Source organism: Sabethes cyaneus, chromosome 3 (assembly GCF_943734655.1).
Source record: "Sabethes cyaneus chromosome 3, idSabCyanKW18_F2, whole genome shotgun sequence".
Classification (NCBI taxonomy): Eukaryota; Metazoa; Arthropoda; class Insecta; order Diptera; family Culicidae; genus Sabethes; species Sabethes cyaneus.
The window spans coordinates 107596038-107616301 of NC_071355.1; the positions used below are offsets into that span (position 1 = coordinate 107596038).

The 20264-nt window shown below is 41.3% G+C and overlaps 1 protein-coding gene across 1 annotated transcript in view; it reads right to left on the reverse strand.

Moving 5' to 3' along the window:
• Window positions 1-20264, reverse strand: part of LOC128744160 (glutamate [NMDA] receptor subunit 1) — a 209103-nt gene that overhangs the window by 6924 nt on the left and 181915 nt on the right. The window contains exon 12 of the mRNA XM_053840967.1: window positions 15115-15388. Within this exon, the coding sequence (XP_053696942.1) occupies window positions 15115-15388 (274 nt within the window). The remainder of the gene's footprint in view (window positions 1-15114; window positions 15389-20264) is intronic.

The following is a 20264-nucleotide window of genomic DNA, read 5'->3' on the forward strand; positions in this document are numbered from 1 at the left end:
ATTATCATCCCCAAATTCGACCTTTTCAAACAATTATTAATTATTTCTAACTGTGACGTATTCGCGCTGTGTGAAACTTTTCTCAATTCAAGTAATGATCTCAACTTCCACGATTTTAACGTCATCCGACGAGATCGAGGATCACATGGTGGGGGAGTACTACTAGGGATCAAGAAGTGCTATTCGTTCTTCCGCATAGACCTCCCCTCGATCTCGAATATTGAAGTCGTCGCCATTCAAGCTAGAATACAAGGCAAGGACCTTTGTATCGCTTCAATATATATTCCTCCATCGGTGCGGATTGAGCAGAAGCAACTTTCTGATATTGCAGAATTGTTTCCCGCACCTTTGCTAATTTTGGGAGATTTTAACTCCCATTGCACTCAATGAGGGTCGCTATTCGACGACAACCGATCCGCCCTGATTAATAACCTGATTGACGACTTCGATATGGCACTTCTAAACACTGAGGAAGCGATCCTAATCCTCCAGCCCGCGCAAACGTACTGGATCTATGCTCGACATCACTAGCGTTAGATTGCAAGTGGAAGGTAATCAATGATCCCCACGGTAGTGATCATCTGCCAATCCTTATATCAATTACTAACGGCTACCCGCCTGTGAATTCAATCAATGTTACATATGACCTCACACGCAATATCGATTGGAAACACTACGCGACCATAATCTCGGAAAATATCGAATCGTGCGAAGAACTTCCCCCGGAGGAAGAATACGACTTTATCACTGGCTTGATCCTCGACGCCGCGTCTCAAGCACAGACGAAACCGATACCCGTGAAAACGATCAATCGGCGGTCTTCCACCATTTGGTGGGACAAAAAGTCCCTGGCGTATAAGGACTTTCGAAAATTCGGTTCGATAGATCTGCTCAGGAAGTACGAGGTACTGGAGAGACAGATGAAGAGCTTGATGAAAGCGAAAAAACGCGGATATTGGCGCCGGTTCGTGAACGGGTTGTCGAGAGAAACAGCGATGAGCACTCTTTGGAGCACCGCAAGACGCATGCGGAACCGTAACGTTACGAATGAAAGTGCGGAGTATTCCAACCGATGGATTCTCGACTTTGCCAAGAAGGTCTGTCCGGACTCTGTCCCGACTCAGAGATCTTTTCGCGACGCGTCCCCTTCGACTGCAAATGAACCTCCGTTTACAATGGTAGAATTTTCTATAGCTCTTCTTTCTTGCAACAATACTGCTCCAGGGTTAGACAGAATCAAATTCAACTTGTTGAAGAATCTGCCTGATCCTGCCAAAAGACGCTTGTTGAACCTGTTCAATAAGTTTCTCGAGCTGAATATTGTTCCGCAAGACTGGAGGCAGGTGAAAGTAATCGCCATTCAGAAACCCGGGAAACCAGCCTCCGATCATAATTATTATAGGCCGATTGCGATGCTTTCCTGTATCCGAAAGTTAATGGAGAAAATGATCCTCCTTCGCCTAGATAAATGGGTCGAAGAGAATGGCTTACCTTCAAATACCCAATTTGGCTTCCGCAGGGGCAAAGGAACAAACGATTGCTTAGCGTTGCTGTCTACTGAGATTCAACTCGCCTACGCTCAGAAGGAGCAAATGGCATCCGTCTTTTTGGACATTAAAGGGACCTTTGATTCTGTCTCCGTAGAAGTTTTGACCGAGAAACTTCACCTGCAGGGTCTCTCACCGGTTTTGAATAATTTTTTGCTCAATCTGTTGTCGGAAAAACGCATGAGTTTTACACATGATGATTTGACAACATCTCGAATTAGCTACATGGGTCTTCCCCAGGGCTCATGTCTAAGTCCTCTTCTGTATAACTTTTATGTTAACGATATTGATAGTTGTCTCGACGAGTCATGCACGTTAAAGCAACTTGCAGATGATAGCGTTGTTTCCATTACACATCCTGGGTATCGAATTCTCCCCGGAAAAATCAGAGTTGGTCGTTTTTTCTAGGAAGCATGATCCAGCACAACTTCAGCTCCTACTTATGGGTAAAACGATCGCTGAGGTACTGGTTTACAAATATCTCGGTATCTGGTTCGATTCCAAATGCACTTGGACATGCCACTTTAGGTATCTGATTCAAAAATGCCAACAGAGGATAAACTTTCTTCGTACAATTACCGGAACTTGGTGGGGAGCTCACCCAGGAGACCTTACAAGGCTATACCAAACAACGATATTGTCTGTTCTTGAATATGGGTGTCTTTGCTTCCGGTCCGCCGCAAACACGCATATTATCAAATTAGAAAGAATACAGTATCGTTGTCTGCGTATTGCCTTAGGCTGCATGCAATCGACCCATACGATGAGTCTCGAAGTGTTGGCGGGGATTCTACCATTGAAGAATCGCTTTTGGGAATTGTCCTATCGTTTACTCATTCGATGTGAGATTATGAACCCATTAGTAATTGATAATTTTGAAAGGCTGGTCGCAGTTCAATTTCGTTCTAGATTTATGATTTTATATTTTGACTACATGGCTCAAGATAACAACCCTTCTCAGTATGTCCTCATGGGTGTCGCATCACTAGATACGTCTAAGTCTGCTATAGTCTTCGACACCACCATGAAAGAAGAAACTTTCGGTATCCCGGATCAACTGCGATCGCAAGAGATCTCCAAAATTTTTTCCAATAAATTTAAAAGTGTTAGTTGCGATAAGATGTTCTACACTGACGGATCTTACCTCGACGAGTCCACTGGCTTCGGTGTCTTCAATGAAAATTTTACTGTCTCTTACAAACTCGATGCTCCTGCTTCCGTGTATGTCGCAGAACTTGCTGCAATTCAATACTCCCTTGGGATCATCGAAACTATGCCCATAGACCACTACTTCATCTTCACAGATAGCCTCAATGCCATTGAGGCTCTGCGATCGATGAAGGTGGTAAAGCACTCCCCGTATTTCCTGGGGAAAATACGGGAGCTATTGAGTGCTTTAACTGATAAAAATTTTAAGGTTACCTTAGCCTGGGTCCCTTCTCATTGCTCCATACCGGGTAATGAGAAGGCTGATCCTTTAGCTAAGGTGGGTGCGATTGATGGCATTATTTACGATGGACCAATTGCTTATAACGAATTTTATAGTACGTTGCGTCAGAGGTCGCTCACTAGTTGGTAAACATCATGGAATATAGATGAGTTGGGACGATGGCTACATTCCATCATTCCTAAGGTATCGACGAAAGCATGGTTCAAGGGATTGAATGTGAGTAGAGATTTCATTCGCGTGATGTCTAGACTTATGTCCAATCACTACACGTTAAACACGCATCTCATTCGTATTGGGCTTGCAGATAGTAACCACTGTGTTTGTGGCGATGGCTTCCATGACATCGAGCATGTTGTCTGGTCATGTTCCAAATTCTGTGATGCTAGGTCTAAGCTAACTGATTCCCTCCGGGCCCGAGGAAGACAAGTTAACGTATGAGATATTCTGGGTAGCCGAGATCTCCAGCAGTGAGAGTCTATTACACAATAATGAAATCCGTGCAAAATTTGAAGGCAAATATTTTAGAATAAAGGGTGGTCTAATTTCTAAACTGCCACCTTCTATTTCGGATGCCGATACTTCCCAAATTGGTTCACCTGAGGTTTCCTCTAGTCCTATGAATACGGCTCACCGTTTGAGTCGGGTTTATCCAGTTTTTTTACGAGCCATAATGGCGGACGTGTTCGTAATATTTTAACAGCATTTTTGACATTTCCCTAATACATCGTACGTTTTATTTCCGCGCGTTCACGGTAAAACTAAAGGAATGTACGGAAAGAGAACGTGCGATGTATTAGGGAAATGTCAAAAAAGCTACATTTAAACATTACGAACACGTCCGCCATATGGCTCGTAAAAAGCTGGATACTAAACGGTTATGTTATTGTCGGAGGCCAACTTCTTTAGCAACTGTTCATCGAAATATACGTGCGGGTTTTGCAAAAGACGTCAGCATTATGATCAGCGCCCGGCTAGTACATCTACCAATGTGCATACTACGGTTGAGTGTTACACAGCACCAGTCCCCTCTGCGGTTCTCATTGAATGGAATCCGGAGCTGAAGAAGAAACATCAGGAATTCACGGCAGAATACCTCTCCCTCGGACAGCGGTTTGTTCGAAAGGATGACAGGCAATCTTCAAAGGTGTGTTACCTCTCACATCATCCGGCTCTCAAAGCAATCAGTACAACAACGAAAGTTCGCGAGAATTGTGAATCTTCGGCCAAGACCTCAATAGGCTTATCTGTTAATGAAGCACTATTAGTAGGTCCTATGGTGCAGGACCACCTCTTATCAATCATCTTTCGGTTTCGGACATCTCTAGAAGCATTGGTTGGCGACATCGTAAAAATGCATCGGCAATATTTTCCTAATCTGGATGATAGATCATATCAGACAAATTTTGTAGTGAAGCAAGCACCGATACAACTTCTCACTTCACTTTTAGAACCAGTGGATACCATTTGTGTAGAGAGAAGACTAAGACCTTCGTACCAAGTAATCATCACCTATCATGCTGTATTGGCAAATCCTACCACCTGTCATTTATTCACCGTGGCGGCCATGTTTCCCTGACCGTCATGCTTGAAAAACATTGACCAATACACGGCAGAAAACTTGTTCGCAGTATTATGTGCAGCTGCTATCGATATACCCGAGCCTACCCGTCGCTCAACTTAGTGAAGACTCCAACAACACTGTACCCGTATCCACCCGCACACTGGCCGATCGGAGCTTTGCTGGATTCACTTCCTGAAGGAGACTTGAAACGTGTACCAATAAGCTATTTCGACCGTTACCAACTCCTTCAACTGGTTTATCAACATTTTTGGCATCTCTGGAGAACAAAGTATTCGCAAGAGATGCAACGTGTTGGTGGATAAAAATGAGCAAGGCGATTAAGTGAAATCCTACTAGACGATCAATCAACTTCAAGTTATTATGTATCATCAATATAGATTTAAGGGAAGCAAGTAATAATCGTAACTTTTTGTAAATATTTGATCAAATTGTTATAGTTAGTCTATTTGTGAAAAACTATTTGTTTGAAAATTTCATTTCTTAAAGGTGGCGGCGATGTTGTGGCTCGAATTAAATTTGTGCTTTAATGTAGGGATTAACGGTGTAATTCAGTTTCGATGAGAATAGCAGAGCCGATTACAATAATCTATCGGTAGCGATCGTTTGTGAGAGTATTCAATCACATCGGTAGATCGGTAGCGCTCTCGCCTATCAGTTAGTTTAGTCTATGTCGTACCACCGGATAGTCCGGATGCGGACAGCACCAGTAAAATAAAGTTAAGTAAAACGACTTTGTGTTTGATATCCCTTGTGGCACCGGTTGCCACAATTCGGTCGTAACAATTCCGCTCCATTTCGCAACTGGTCTCAACACAAACTTTTTTTTATGTTTTGTTGATGGTAGCTTGACAAAGACTTTTATCATTTTTGAGCTTTGTAAATGAAACACAGCCAGAGAAAAAAGAAACAGAGACAAAATTTTAATTTTTCAGTCGTCTTTTTCGTTTTTCTCAAGCTGTATTTCGTTTACAAAGCTCAATAGTTATAAAAGTCTTTGTCAAGCTACTGCCAACAAAACAAAAAAATCAGAGGGGTTGTGTACAAGACACGACCGCATATATAGGTGACGCAGGACTACGTAAGTCTCTTTGTAGTGATAGTAGCATGTATTCATGCTTGTAATCATTCAATTCTTCATGTATACATGCTATATGCAACATATATGCATGCTACACGCGTTGTATGTAACATTTATCGAAGTAGTAACATTGCATACGTTCAATTCTCAAAAGATTGTGCATTTGAAAACAATTTAACAAAATCAAGAACACAAACTATTGCTTTCCTGCTACCTAACTGAAATTAAAGATTGTTTTTATTATTCATGGTTTCCCACGTTGAAAGGATTTTACGAATTCAATCCTATTTTATCAACAGCATATCTTTTCACTACACTTCTAATGAAACGGCTAGCATGCGTTTTCATACAGAGTCATATTATAACCGAACACTACAGCTGTAGCACATTTTTCCAACACAGATATCAGATTCGCCTAGGTTTAATCGTCTCGCAGTAAAGAATTTGCGATCTGTTGGGACAACGAACTTGTGTCATTTTTTCTGGCACACTTCCCTAACACAGACATCAAATTTGACTTAATCGCGTTCGTAAGAAATCTGTTGGAACTAGGGGGCTTTGTCACTCTTTCTGATGTACTTCCCAAGCAAGGACATCAAAATGGCCTAGGTTTAATCGCGATGTTAAAAAATCTTGTTGAAACGAAGGAACTTGGTCACTTGTTTTGGCTTACTTCCCAAGCACAGATATCAAATTGGTATAGGTCTAGATCACCGTAAAGAATCTTCCAACCAATCACGAAGCGAGAATTCTGGTAAAACATAGGTTCATTTATTTCAATTTTTCAATAGTTCAACATCAAGAATCCATACTTTTCTTCATTTGTGTCAATTCTTAGAAAATTTTCCGATCGATTGGTGTAAGAATATTGAAAATCGATTGGAAAACCGCTGAGCTATTAGCGCTCAAAATCTTTCATTTTTTGTGATGCTCGCATTTTTCGATTTTTTGGAATGACACCCTATCTCAAAACTTGCCGTAAGACATAGTCCTACGTCAAAAGATCAGACGAATGCAGCGATTATATTCAGCTAGGAACTAACCAAGTTTATTGAAAAATTTATTATACCTAATAAAATTATATTCGGTGACGGGTTCAAAAGAGGAATCAGTTAAATTTATTCGCTAACTGTTGGAATGTGCTTACAACTAAATTGAGGTAACATTAAATGTAAGTTTCTCAAATTAGAATACATGCATCTTGCTTTATGGAAAACATATTTAGCTTTTACCTACACTCACTCGAGACACCCATATTGCTGAAAATAAACCCAAAATTTATTTGTTAAACCCATATACTTCCAACAAACTAAAAGATTTAATTAACAATGGCAGAGGAATCAATTGTTACGTTCAGCTGCATTGCGTGTGAAAAGGTGGATGATAGCCGAATGGTCGCTTGCGACCAGTGCGGTTCATGGTGGCGATATGCGTGCGCCGGTCCCAATGTCGGCCATAGTAGGTAACTTGGATAATAAACCAGCCTTTATTAGGAAGAAATCGGTTTCGAAGACGGCCCTGTGCTCGCAGTTGATAGCCATATTTTCTTCACTGGTTTCGAGTTCTTCGAGTATACCTTGTACTTCGTCAAATTCGCGCCGTACATTATTTATATCTAAACTAGGGCTGTCTAACCGGTAGTACCGGTAGTACCGAAACCGGTAATACCGGCCGATTTTTGGATACCGAAATACCGGTTTTGGAAAGGCAAAAAACCGGTATTTTCGGTATTTTCTAATATCCTAGTTTTTATAGTTTGCTTATTCAAAGAAGAACTAAGTTTGATAAAAGATTGTAAAACTCATAGAAAAACAACTTCGTGTTAGTGCTGACGAGATTCTTCGACTACTAGCAATGAATAGGGTGAAGCTGTGGGCCAAATAATTATATCTCTTGAACCCGTTTAAGGCACGGAACAGCATCTTTGCTGTATGTTTCACGCAAATGTTTCAGCGTATAAGCCAGACGTCACGTTTCAATTTATTTTCGAACAACTTGACTTGATACATATGTACAAGCCACCAAACTATTCGAAGCTCTCATTTAACGAATTTAGGAAGCAAGATCAGGGCCTTTCGCTTAGTAAATACAGTACATAGTAAATACAATAGTCATTCAATAATGAAGTAATGAAACTTCAGTTTAAACTGCAGCATCGCCGATTCTTTTCAAAACTGACTTCAACCATGAAAGCATTTTCACTTCACCATGACGACCGGTTTCATGCATACCAGGAAAGAATTTGGAATATTTTTCAAGTCTTTCATGTGATATATTGATTAAACAAGTAAATGAAATCTCCAAGCCACTATCTACGAAGAGTGGGATTAAAAGCAGAGATGAGAAGGTACACGATGATGCAAGGGCTTCGGAGGAAAAATTCGTGAAGAGACTGTAAGAGACCAGTGCATTCATTATGCTGGAAGCTGCAATACGGAGATTTTTGAAAATAGTTAAAAGCGGGTTTTCCTACTTTAAATTTAAAGAAATGATAGAAAAATTCCTGATGCGCTTAAGGGGGCATAGTACTTTTTCAATTAAAAAAAATCGAAATTTTTTTTATTGATTATTTCGAAAGATTAACATTTTGACCATATGTGTTTTAAGTCATTTCGATGAATTCCAAAACTTGACAAAGTTACAGCTATTTGTACCGCGCATGTCTGGAGCGATTACACAGCGAATAAAAACTTCAACGCCGTTTTTCTCGAAAGCAGGTTTTGAAAGTCGGTACCATAAATATCTCAAGAACGGCTGAAGCAATTCTCATGATTCTTTTTTTGTTTTAAAGCCAACAAAATTATCTAGTGTTTGACCCATCCTTTTTTCGATATTACAATTTTTGTATTTTTTAGACTTTAAACATGTCAATTTTTTCGGCTAAAAACCTTACTTTTATGTTTGAATGTCCGCCATTTTGTTATGCGTTCGAATTTTAAAAAAAGGATGGGTCAAACACGAGATAATTTAATATCCTTTCATATCGTTTTGGAATTTTTCAATTCGGATAAGCCCCCCAGCGCCAATCCATGGTACCGCAAACCATGTTTTTTTCGAATGATCATGTTCAAGGAGCCGTAGGGGAGAAGGGAAGAGGTTCACATATGCAAACAAAACTGCAAATATTAGTATAAAGTACAATGTTTAGCAAGCAATAAACCCGAATCGATTCGCTTTTCGCGTTATCGAGAAAAAAATATTTGAAATAAGGCAAAAAATATGGTGTAAAAAGTACTATGCCCCCTTAAAGCCGTTCATCAGACTGCGATGAAAGCGGAAGCTTCTTCAATTGTTAGAAGCGTTGGCAACAAAATTTGCTCTACCAAAGGAAATAAATCGCTAAGCGAACTATTTCTACCCTAATACTTCTTTGCAAAGCAACAATACTGAAGTAATAGTTTAAAAACAAAGATATTTACTGAAAAACATCAACATTTCTATTGATTGCGAATAATCTGCCAATACCGGTATTTTACCGGTACTACCGGTATTTTCTACGCTAATACCGAAATACCGGTTTTCACCAAAAGTGCCCAATACCGACAGCCCTAATCTAAACTTAGTGGTACCTCCAGCTGATCTCGTGCCTGATTAAAATTCTCCAAAAATGCCAATGCTCGCTCTAGTGATGCTGTCAATGTCGTGCGCCTAACCGTCGCGCGGTGCTTCTTTGTGTGGTCATCCATACTCAACAGGCGGTGCGGATTTTCCAAGGCTAAATGTATTGTCAATTGCAAGTAAAATTGTACCATCCAAAGTGCGATATCGCTCATAGAAGTGCTATTTTAGCTTAAATCGTTTCGATCTCTTCGGTGCATTCATTGCTTGGAAGATAACGAAAAAGTGCGCCGAAGATACCGAAACGATTTAAGCTAAAATATGACTTTTATGAGCGATATCGCACTTTGGATAGTACAATTTTCTTTGCAATTGACAATACCGTGTACAAGTAAATATGTTGCGAAGCAAACTATAAAACGTCTCTGTTGCACTGCACTTCTGATGACGATCAGTTTTAAAGGCTTAAGGAATTGTGTTTTACCAGATACGACAATGGTGTCCTAGTGGTTTGTAGTCGGTAACAATGGCGACGGATACTAGGTGATTTGCGCTTTTGCTTCCAAGTTGCGCAATGGCTGCACAATCCTGGTCACGGCACCAAAATTATGTTGGACCCTGCGTTGTTGTGGAACTAATTTACCACGATCGACGTGCGGCGGATTTCGGCGATGTAACTCAGCGAAACATACGGAACTTCACCTTGAGTTTTTCATTTATTGAGCGGGATAAGTTTTAACACGTACGTGCGCAACGGTGGTATATTTCGAATGAATTTATCTCTTGTTACAGTACAGAACGAATATAGTCGTATGCGTTAAGGTTGGAGAAATTTTCCATTCGGTACTAGGGGTTCAAGTCCGAACACCGTGATTACCTTTTTTCGCTTCATGTGTTGCTTGCCACAAGAGTAAAGAGTGGCACAAATGGTTTCGAAGTCGTGAACATAGAAGACACTGGTACAAAAAGGCATGTAATACATCCGAAAAGTGGCGGGTTGAAATATACGTATTTTATTTTTTCTTTTTTATAGTAGTTAGAGGCTTCATTAAAGAAAGTTTTATATGAGTATCTTTTCTAAGAGTCAAAACGGAACTTTTATTGGTGTTTCGCAAAATGGTATTCGGCAAAATGGTTTGTAATGATGGCGAATATTTAACTGCTGTCCGCTTTATTTTATCAGGCTAAGCAATGGGGGGAGTTGTTTCCTATTTTACTGTGAGGAAAATTTGTATATTAAAACACCCATGAACTCCTCAGAAACTTCCAAAATTCAAGATTGTGATAAAGGTCATCCGAGATTCAGGATTTATGTACAACACAGTTAAATTTCTGGCAATACGAAGTTTGTCGGGTCAGCTAGTTATTCAAAAATTTCACTAAACCGTAGTGAACACGAACACGGCTTTCTTTTATGTCACTCAGAATAACTACCGAACGAACCGTACAGCAGATGATGATGTCGAATGGTATCGATCAGTGGCGATCGGCCATGATCGGGTTCATCGATTCTCTCTCTCTAATTAATGATAGCAGAACGCATAGTGCGATTCGTAACGAACTGATCATGGCAAGTAATTTACATGATAGGATGGATCTAAATCTAAAGTTAATGATATATAATTTTGTTTTATTTGAATTTGTCTTCAACATTTCGACCACCTTGAAATACGCAGGTGTTTCAATAAATCTGGAACATAATTCTCATTTACTGCTGGTCTAGATCTTGCGGCATCTTGATGACAAATGGACAGTCAAATTTCGTCGAAGTGGATTTAACTTGTTAGCATTTCAGATTCCTCGCCAGAACCGAGAAGAAAGAAAAGACCAGGTAGATCGAACGATTTGGATGTGCGTATCGAGCAAATTCTCCCGGTCCGAGTTGCTCTACCTGGATGATGGTGGCTTTAGTTCCTTGCAGAACTTCTCGGTGATGTAGGTAGTATAGCAATTTTGGCCACGGTGCGTACTACTTTCTTGGCTGAAGCGGTTCGCAGCGAGACCACACGGACGACACCATCATTTCCAGGGATGGCACTTGACGATTCTGCCAAGAGGCCTGGCAGGTGGAACGTTGTCTTCCTTGATGACAACAACGCGGTCGACTTCGATGGCAACCGGTGGATTACAGCCTTTCTTTGCACACGATTGTAGTTGCTGCTCTGGATACCAGCGGGACCAGATTTTTTTTGTTTATAGGAGACTAGACTACTGCGACCAGCATTTAGATCTATTGTGGTATGCTCCATCCTTAATCTATGTGCACTGCCTGACATACCACCAGTTATCGAAGCAGTTGTCAGTACTCAGTATGCACAGTTGTCCCAATTAGGCACAGCACTTCTTATGAAGTTGATTACCTTGTTGGGACTTTCAGTCCAAATATTCAAAGGCTCCAATGTTCCTTTACCGAGGACTCTTAATCTGCGTTGTATTAAAGCACCACACTCGCACAGTAGATGTGCTGATGTTTCAGTGTCGTATCCGCAAAAGCGGCATGAATCTTCACTTAGAATGCCCATCTTCGTGAGATGGTGTTTACTCGGGCAATGTCCTGTAAGCAATTCTGTCATTATGCTTAGTTCTTCTTTATTTAAGCTAAGCAGCTCCAGGTTTTTCTTACCACTAGGTATAATAAACATCTTCGACTGCCGCAGTCCAGTTGCGGCAAGCCAGTTTTCTATTATAGTAATGTTATCCCACTCTTTGAATTTCATTTTCAGGGCACTTGGTGAGACCCCACAAAATGGTTCTGGACCAATAAAGTTAGTGGATGAACCTTGTATTGCTAATGTATCACCTTTTTCGTTTCGGGACCGGATAGTTTGGAGTTGTTTCTGTGTCTGTTGTCGGGAGTCTCCTTGAGGTCGACCTCTGGGACAGCTTGGAGACTGCTCCCGACGAGAAAATGTCCCGGTGTCAGGACCTTGAGGTCATACGGATCGTCTGGCAATGAAGTCAGTGGACGAGAATTGAGGCACATCTCTATCTGCGCCAGAATTGTGAGCATGTCCTCATATGCAACGTGTACGTTGCCAATAGTCCTTAGTAGATGAGTCTTTGCGGATTTGACTGCGGCCTCCCACAGGCCACCGAAATGTGGTGCTCGGGGTGGGATAAACTTGCACTGAATCCCATTCTCGGAACACCAATTGAAGATTTGATTCCGATCTGCTTCTTGGACCTTCAGCAAGCAGTAAATACCATGGAGAGCGTTCGATGCACCTTTGAACGCGGTTGCACTACGTGCTTAAATTTCTACCGCCCAAAATCCAAAACGTTTGGCGAAGAGTGGCTAGCAGGAGTTGCGGACCTGCAGGCAGTAGCCTTAAGTAAACGATTGAATGCCTTTTATCACTGGACAGCGAGGCATGACGAAGCCGGCCACCAACGCATCCTGTGCGTCTGGATCAATAAACGGATTTAGCCACTTCAGCGGGGATGATTTGGCTACACGATCGCCAGCAGTTAGATCGGTAATCTTTTCAGAGAACAGCTTTGCGTTTGCGAGCTGACTGAATGACAGTTCGGCATGTTGTAGTTCATACGCGGTGAGTGGTGAGCCAGAATTCGGCGACAATTTCTGCGAAACTAACGGTGTATACTTATCCGCATTAAAACGGCGTTGCAAGAAGCGCTTGTGCAGTAATCTTAGGTACCATTGACAAAAGGCGGTCACTCGGCGTAACCTAGTATAACAAGAATATCTAGTAAACAATTCCTCGCAGAAGCTTAATTGTGTCGTGGTCATAGCAACAAGTGGGCTTCTGCGTCCCTCAGCAGATGCAGTGTTGAGTGTTCGTCCAATAAGGGTAACTTCGGCCAAGATTTCGGAGAAAGCAACAACCATGGTCCGTCAAGATATCTCCGCAGTTGGCAGAAATTTACAAAATATGAAATCACTCGAGCACCTAATCTACATTTTCCCATGCAAAAGACACCCTGCATGCACAATGAAAAATTGTGTATGTACAACTGTTTGCGCAGTTTTCATCCACTGAATGTTTCACTTAAAATTTCAGCTACTTTTACTCATACTTCCATCTACCAATCTGGCAAGTTTTATTTACTTTATTCTTAAACATAAGACGAAATGCATGCCGACTACAAACCAGATGTTTCCCAAATTATTCCGGTAAATGAACGTATCGATTATTCAGAGTGCATCTATTGCATGCGGCAGAGGGATTTTCGTATGCTTTCTTTTATCTCTTGCTCGTAGTAATCCAGTGGTGCCATACAAATTTCCGTCATATAATAAAAAAAATCAGAGGGGTTGTGTACAAGACACGACCGCATATATAGGTGACGCAGGACTATGTAAGTCTCTTTGTAGTGATAGTAGCATGTATTCATGCTTGTAATCATTCGATTCTTCATGTATACTTGCTACATGCAACATATAAACATGCTACATGCGTTGTATGTAACATTTATCAAAGTAGTAACATTGCATACGTTCAATTCTCAAAAGATTGTGCATTTGAAAACAATTTAACAAAATCAAGAACACAAACTATTACTTTCCTGCTACCTTACTGAAATTAAAGATTGTTTTTATTGTCCATGGTTTTCCACGTTGAAAGGATTTTACCAATTCAATCCTATTTTATCAACAGCACATATTTTCACTACACTTCTAATGAAACGGCAAGCATGCGTATTCATCAGCATCTTTGGCTCGAGCAGCACGTTCCTCGTATTCATACACAGCCGTATTATAACCGAACACTACAGCTGTAGCACATTTTTCCAACACAGATATCAAATTCGCCGAGGTTTAATCGTCACGTACTAAAGATTTGCGATCTGTTGGGACAACGAGCTTGTGTCATTTTTTCTGGCACACTTCCCTAACACAGACATCAGATTGGACTAGGTTTAATCGCGTTCGTAAGAAATCTGTTGGCACGAGGGGGCTTTGTCACTCTCTCTGGCGTACTTCCCAAGCAAGGACATCAAAATGGTCTAGGTTGAACCGCGGTGTTAAGAAATCTTGTTGAAATGAGGAAACTTTGTCACTTGTTTTGGCTTACTTCCCAAGCACAGATATCAAATTGGTATAGGTTTAGATCATCGTAAAGAATCATCCAACCAATCACGAAGCGAGAATTCTGGTAAAACATAGGTTCATTATTTTCATTTTTTCAATAGTTCAACATCAAGAATCCATACTTTTCTTCATTTGGGTCAATTCTTAGAAGATTTTACGATCGATTGGTGTAAGTATATTGAAAATCGATCGGAAAACCGCTGAGCTATTAGCGCTCAAAACCTTTCATTTTTCGTGACGCTCGCATTTTTCGATTTTTTGGAATGACACCCTATCTCAAAACTTGCCGTAAGACGTAGTCCTACGTCAAAAATCTAGCGGAAGATATGGCAACGTTTACGTTTACGTTTACATATTACGTTGGGTAAAGATTATCAGCGAATTTTGTGTTAAGCTCTCGCGTGACTTTAGCTGAAATGTTCATCATATGTTACACAATACTCTTGTTTTTTAATAACATTGCTCGTCAAACTGCATGTACACACACAATGCGTTTGGTTATTTGTCGCTTACAGTTTCTATTCTATTCGCAAAACAATACAGATATAAAATGATGATATCTTAATGATCAATAATTTCACCTTAACGGGAAATTAGCAGTCATTAACTTTTCGTCGAAAAGCCCAATTTCGGAAGCAGTTTTTTGGCCCAAAAGCGGGGTTCTGTTTGTAAAAATGTAAACACTGCATTCTTCTTGCCAATCTGAACACAGCGAATATATTTTCATCAACAAAATTTTTGTTTCAAACAAATAAACTGCTTTTGAAATTGGCAGAATCGATGACGACTAATTTCACCTTAAGTTTAATTCTAATACGTGTCATCTATGCATGATATTTTACATACCCATCCTTTACGTCTTGGATAGCCTGCTCAGCGGTAGCGTAATTGTTTGCTTCCATGGTTCGGTACATGTTGGATAATTCTACTTGTCGCCGAAAATACATATCTACTGCAGAACCCTTTACAGTTGCACATGTAAGATTTTCCATTGTGTTGCGTAGACGAGCGTCATTTATTCCAGACAGTTTCGTCTTTGGTCTTTCCAAAACTAGGAAAGCCGCCAAATTGGCAGTGTATGATGCTACGATAATCATTGCAAATCCGGCCCATACCATTCCTGAAACGATTGAAGTACTCATTATGTGCATAGTTTTACCACGACGGACTTCACGCCAACTCGATCAGAGGTTGGCATGACCCTTTCAGAATTTGAAGAAACTTTTTGTATGTAAAGAGTTCATTCATTCATTCATTCATTCAACTTTGCATACTTAGGTTTTCGAAAATTGGTCTTGACTAACTTTTTGAAAGTGCTTAATTTTTTTTTTCTCTTTTTCATTATAAAAACCTGATTTAATCCACCTAGTGGTGAAAGGAACCTTTGTTATACGGTCTTACTTGCTATTTGAGATAGACATTGACACGTCTTCGAAACATAATTCATCTATTGGTTAACGTTGCATAGTGCGTTGGTTTACATACAATTTTTGGAAATTTAATAAGTTCACGAAATTTGAATAAAATAGGAGCACTTATAAATGTTGATGGATCTTTTTCCAAGAAATTGCTGAGTAAGTTGTTACTAATGTGAGTAAGTGCAAGTAAAAGTAAGTTGTAAGAGGAAATAATATTCTTTAACAAATACATTGCGTAGTAAAGGTCTTTTGAATGCCATATTGTTATAAAGTTACAAATCGTGGTTTAACTAACGCATTTTCTTCAATAAACTTGTTATTAGAAAAATGTCGGAATTATTCAATGCATTAATACTTTAAATTGTTACGAAAATAAATTAGCATAAGCCGACATCACAGAAACGAAGCAAGCAGCATGAGAAGTCCGCAATTGACCTCAACTGAAACTTTTTTCTCGTTTCTTCATATGGAAAAATGGTGTCTGTATGCAGCGAAATTATCAGCAAATGTAAAAGGTTTAAAATGTATCCGCCTGTTGGTAGTCAAGTAATTCGGGGTCAAAATTAGGGTATTTTTTATAATCAAAGTTCTACAGTTCCTAAGCAAGCAAACATAGAGCTATATATTTTTTAAAGTGTATCATACAGTGAATGTTTGGTGTCAAATCGCTCCTATATCATTCAACGTATTTCGCAAGTTATTGCTTTCTCACCGTTTAGTGTTCTACATATAGTAAATTCAGATTCAATTTCTATCCACGATAGTGTGCTTAGTGAAGCAATTCCAACAGCTTTTAGTGATTAGTGAAGTGATTCCTATTGCTCCGTTTGTCTACTAGTGCGATTCAACATTTTGTTTACGTCTGCCGCCATCGCCAGATTTACCGTCACCGTAACGTCAGTCGGAAAGTCGGTTCAGATTAACCGTCACCGAACGCCGAAGAAGTCACTGAAGGCCGAAGACACGTTAACCGTCAACGGAACGCCAACGTAAAAAGTCGATCTTTTCGAGCAGACTGTTGCCGCCTGTAGCAATGGAAAATATATGCGACCATTGTGCTAAGCCGGTCCAAGATGATGTAGATCACGTTACGTGCATGGGTTTTTGTAACCAAGTTGTACACGATAAGTGTGCTAAAATGAATGCGGCTTTCATGAAGGTTCTGCGCGAGCGGAAAAACCTGCTTTGGATGTGTGATGAATGTGTGAAGCTTATGCAAATTCCCCGCTTCAAAACGGTTATGTCTTCAGTAAGCTCAGCTGTCTCATTGATCGAAGATAGCCATCGTGTAGCCATTAGTGAGCTTAAAGAAGCTTTTTCGGTTAATAGTAAACAAATGCAGCAGCTTTCTAAGAAGGTCACCGAGACAGCGTCGACGCCACTATCTTCTAAAATAACGTTACGGGAACCGCCACTAAAACGTCGTCGTGAAGACCGTGTGATGACTAGCTTGCCGCCCCTCATCGGCACCAAGTCCACCACTTCACTGACCGTACCGACTGTTCCTCCCCAAAAGCAGCTCTTTTGGCTGTACATGTCTCGTTTTTACCCTAGTGTAAAGTCCGAGACCGTTACTGAATTGGTTCGGGACTTCTTATAGTGTGAGGATCATATCAAAGTGATCCCTCTTCTGAAGGAGGATGCCGACCTAAATGCGATGAACTTCATCTCCTTCAAAATTGGTCTGGATAAAAAATATCGCAGTGTCGCACTGGATCCAGGTACTTGGCCAAACGGTATTGCTTTTCGGGAATTTGATAACCCGAATTCCAACAGTTATTGGGCTCCGCCTAACAATCATTCGTTGCTGACTACTCCTCGTATTGAGGTAACCCCGGTTGGCGATTTTTTATCCGCCAACCCCGAACCGGGCTCTTCGCAAATGGAGTCCGCCTAGATACAACGGACCGTTCAGTCCTCGATTCTGCTCCAGCTCCATCGTTACGCCGCTGGTTACCGGGATGCACCGATTCTAGCACTTTGGGAACTCCTGACCCCACCGCCGTAGTCGCGCCTATCCTGCCTGCGTTCAACAGCCATCCTGGTCCTACGTGCGGCTCTGGGGAACGGGGTTTCCGAAATTGCTTTCATGGCAAGTACAAATTTGTTAGTCCGCAACTCACCACTGACCCGCTCTGCGCTTCTAGCCTACTGAATTCTAACGTCAATGGGTTCCATCTGGATAGAAATGTTAATGCCGTCTCCGACCTTGCTCCAGCTCCACCACTACTCTGGCAGCTACCGGGATGCACCGATTTTAGCATTGTGGGAACTCCTGACCCCCCCCCCCCCCGCGGTAGTCGCGCCTTTCCTGCTTGCGTTCAACAGTCGTCCTGGTCCTACGTGCGGTTGCGGGGAACGGAGTTTCCAACATTGCATTCATGGCAAGTACGAACTTTCAAGCCCGCATCGCACTACTGATCCGCTCTGCGCTTCTAGGCCACTAAACCCCAACGCTCCTGCCTTCCATGGACGACGCAGAACTTGTACCTCAATATTAGAGCCGAACAATGCAGCCGTTGCATCTAGCGATGTGAACGATAACCGTCCATTGTTACTATCAGAACGTGCGAGGATTACGGACAAAGGTAGACCCGTTCTTTTTGGCTGCTAGCGAGTGCGACTACGATGTTATTGTGTTGACCGAGACATGGCTGAACGAATGTTTGTACAGTGCGTAACTGTTCGGCAATGGCTTTGCTGTCCATCGCACCGATCGTAACCCCTTGAACAGTAGAAAAACCCGTGGCGAGGGTGTTCTGATTGCTGTTTCAACTCGATGGAACAGTTATATCGATCCAACGCCTGTGTCCAATGCTATAGAGCAGCTATGGGTCAGAATCGCTACGCCTCGTCGAGTTGTGAGTGTGGGTGTCATCTATTTGCCCCTGGATCGACGTAACGATATTAACTGCATTCATGAGCACGTGGACTCTATCGGTGCTGTTTTCTCCAACTTGGACCTCAGTGACTATGCTCTGCAGTTTGGGGACTATAATCAACCTCAGCTCCGGTGGTGCAAGTCGAGCGACGGGTCTTTCCAGGTCGACTCCGTAATGGCTTTATCTGCTGCCAGTTCTATACTTATCTACGGTTTTGCCCTACATGGGTTGATGCAAGTCAATGGTATTGCCAACAAAAACGCCAGATTTCTTGATTTAGTCTTGAGTAACGAGGCCGCAACGCCGGTCTGCACCGTTTCGGAAGCAATTGAGCCTTTGATCACTCTCGACGCAGACCATCCTACTTTGGACGTCTTGGTGAATCTCCCAACGCCGATCATTTTTGAGTCTGCCTTCGGGAATGATGGTACACCGGACTTTCGCCGAGCTGATCATGATGGAATCAGATCCGCTATTTCTCGCGTTGACTGGCAGACAATAAACTCTGCTACATGTATTGACGACGCCGTCGATTATTTCCAGCGAACAATCGTAAACCTAATTAGTGAATTTGTACCCGACGCCCACCCGCCTTTAAAACCTCCATGTATTGACGACGCCGTCGATTATTTCCAGCGAACAATCGTAAACCTAATTAGTGAATTTGTACCCGACGCCCACCCGCCTTTAAAACCTCCGTCGAACAATCGCCTACGCAGACTAAAACGGCTGAGGGCTAGAGCTCTACGAAGATACTGCCGGAATCGTTCTCACCTTACAAAACAGGAATTCGACCGTGCGAGTAACGACTACAAGAAACTGAATAGATTTCTGTACCAACGCTATGTTCTCCGCACACAGGCATCTCTGTGCAGGAATCCAAAGCGATTTTGGCATTTCGTCAATTCCAAGAAAAAAGAGGCTGGTCTGCCAATGTCGGTTCACCTTGGGGAACAAGTTGCTAACTCTTAACTTGAGAAGTGCGATCTTTTCGTCCAACACTTTAGGAATTCGTTCAACGAACGTTCTGTGTTGGCCGACCCTATTCGACCGACGCGCGTCCGACAACCGATCAACCGATCAGTCGATCTGCCAAACCGATCGACGAATGATCGATGGAACGGTGACAAGAGAGACTGTCATCGAGCCGGTGAGTGAAACGAGAAAAACAAACTTTGTGCAAAGGCAGCAGTTGTAAAATATTTAGCCTCTTAAAATATTTGCCTATTCTACTTAAAACTAAAGCTTACCTTAATTTTAAAGTTAGTTAAAACTATCTTAAACTGTAGTTAAAGTTGTTTGATTTGCAAGGTAATATGAAATTAGATTTGTTTGGCCTTTGGCTTATAATTATCTTAATCTAGCATACATATACGATTGGTGGAACAAGAACTAATCTAGCCTAACGCAAACCTATGTTCAAACGGTAAGAGTTAATTATCACTATGCTACTTAAAATTAAATACTAAAACTACTTTACAGCTAGAGCAAACTTAAAACTACAACACAGGAAAATCAAACGTTACTAGGGGAAAATAAACGTGAGTCGAAAACACTACATTAATGTAAAATAGCATGCACACGATTACGACACGATCACGTTCACATCACTTCACAGTTATACTACATATAAAATTATTCTATATATACATTAAAACTATACACATTAGTTTTATATACAGTCATAGGAACATGT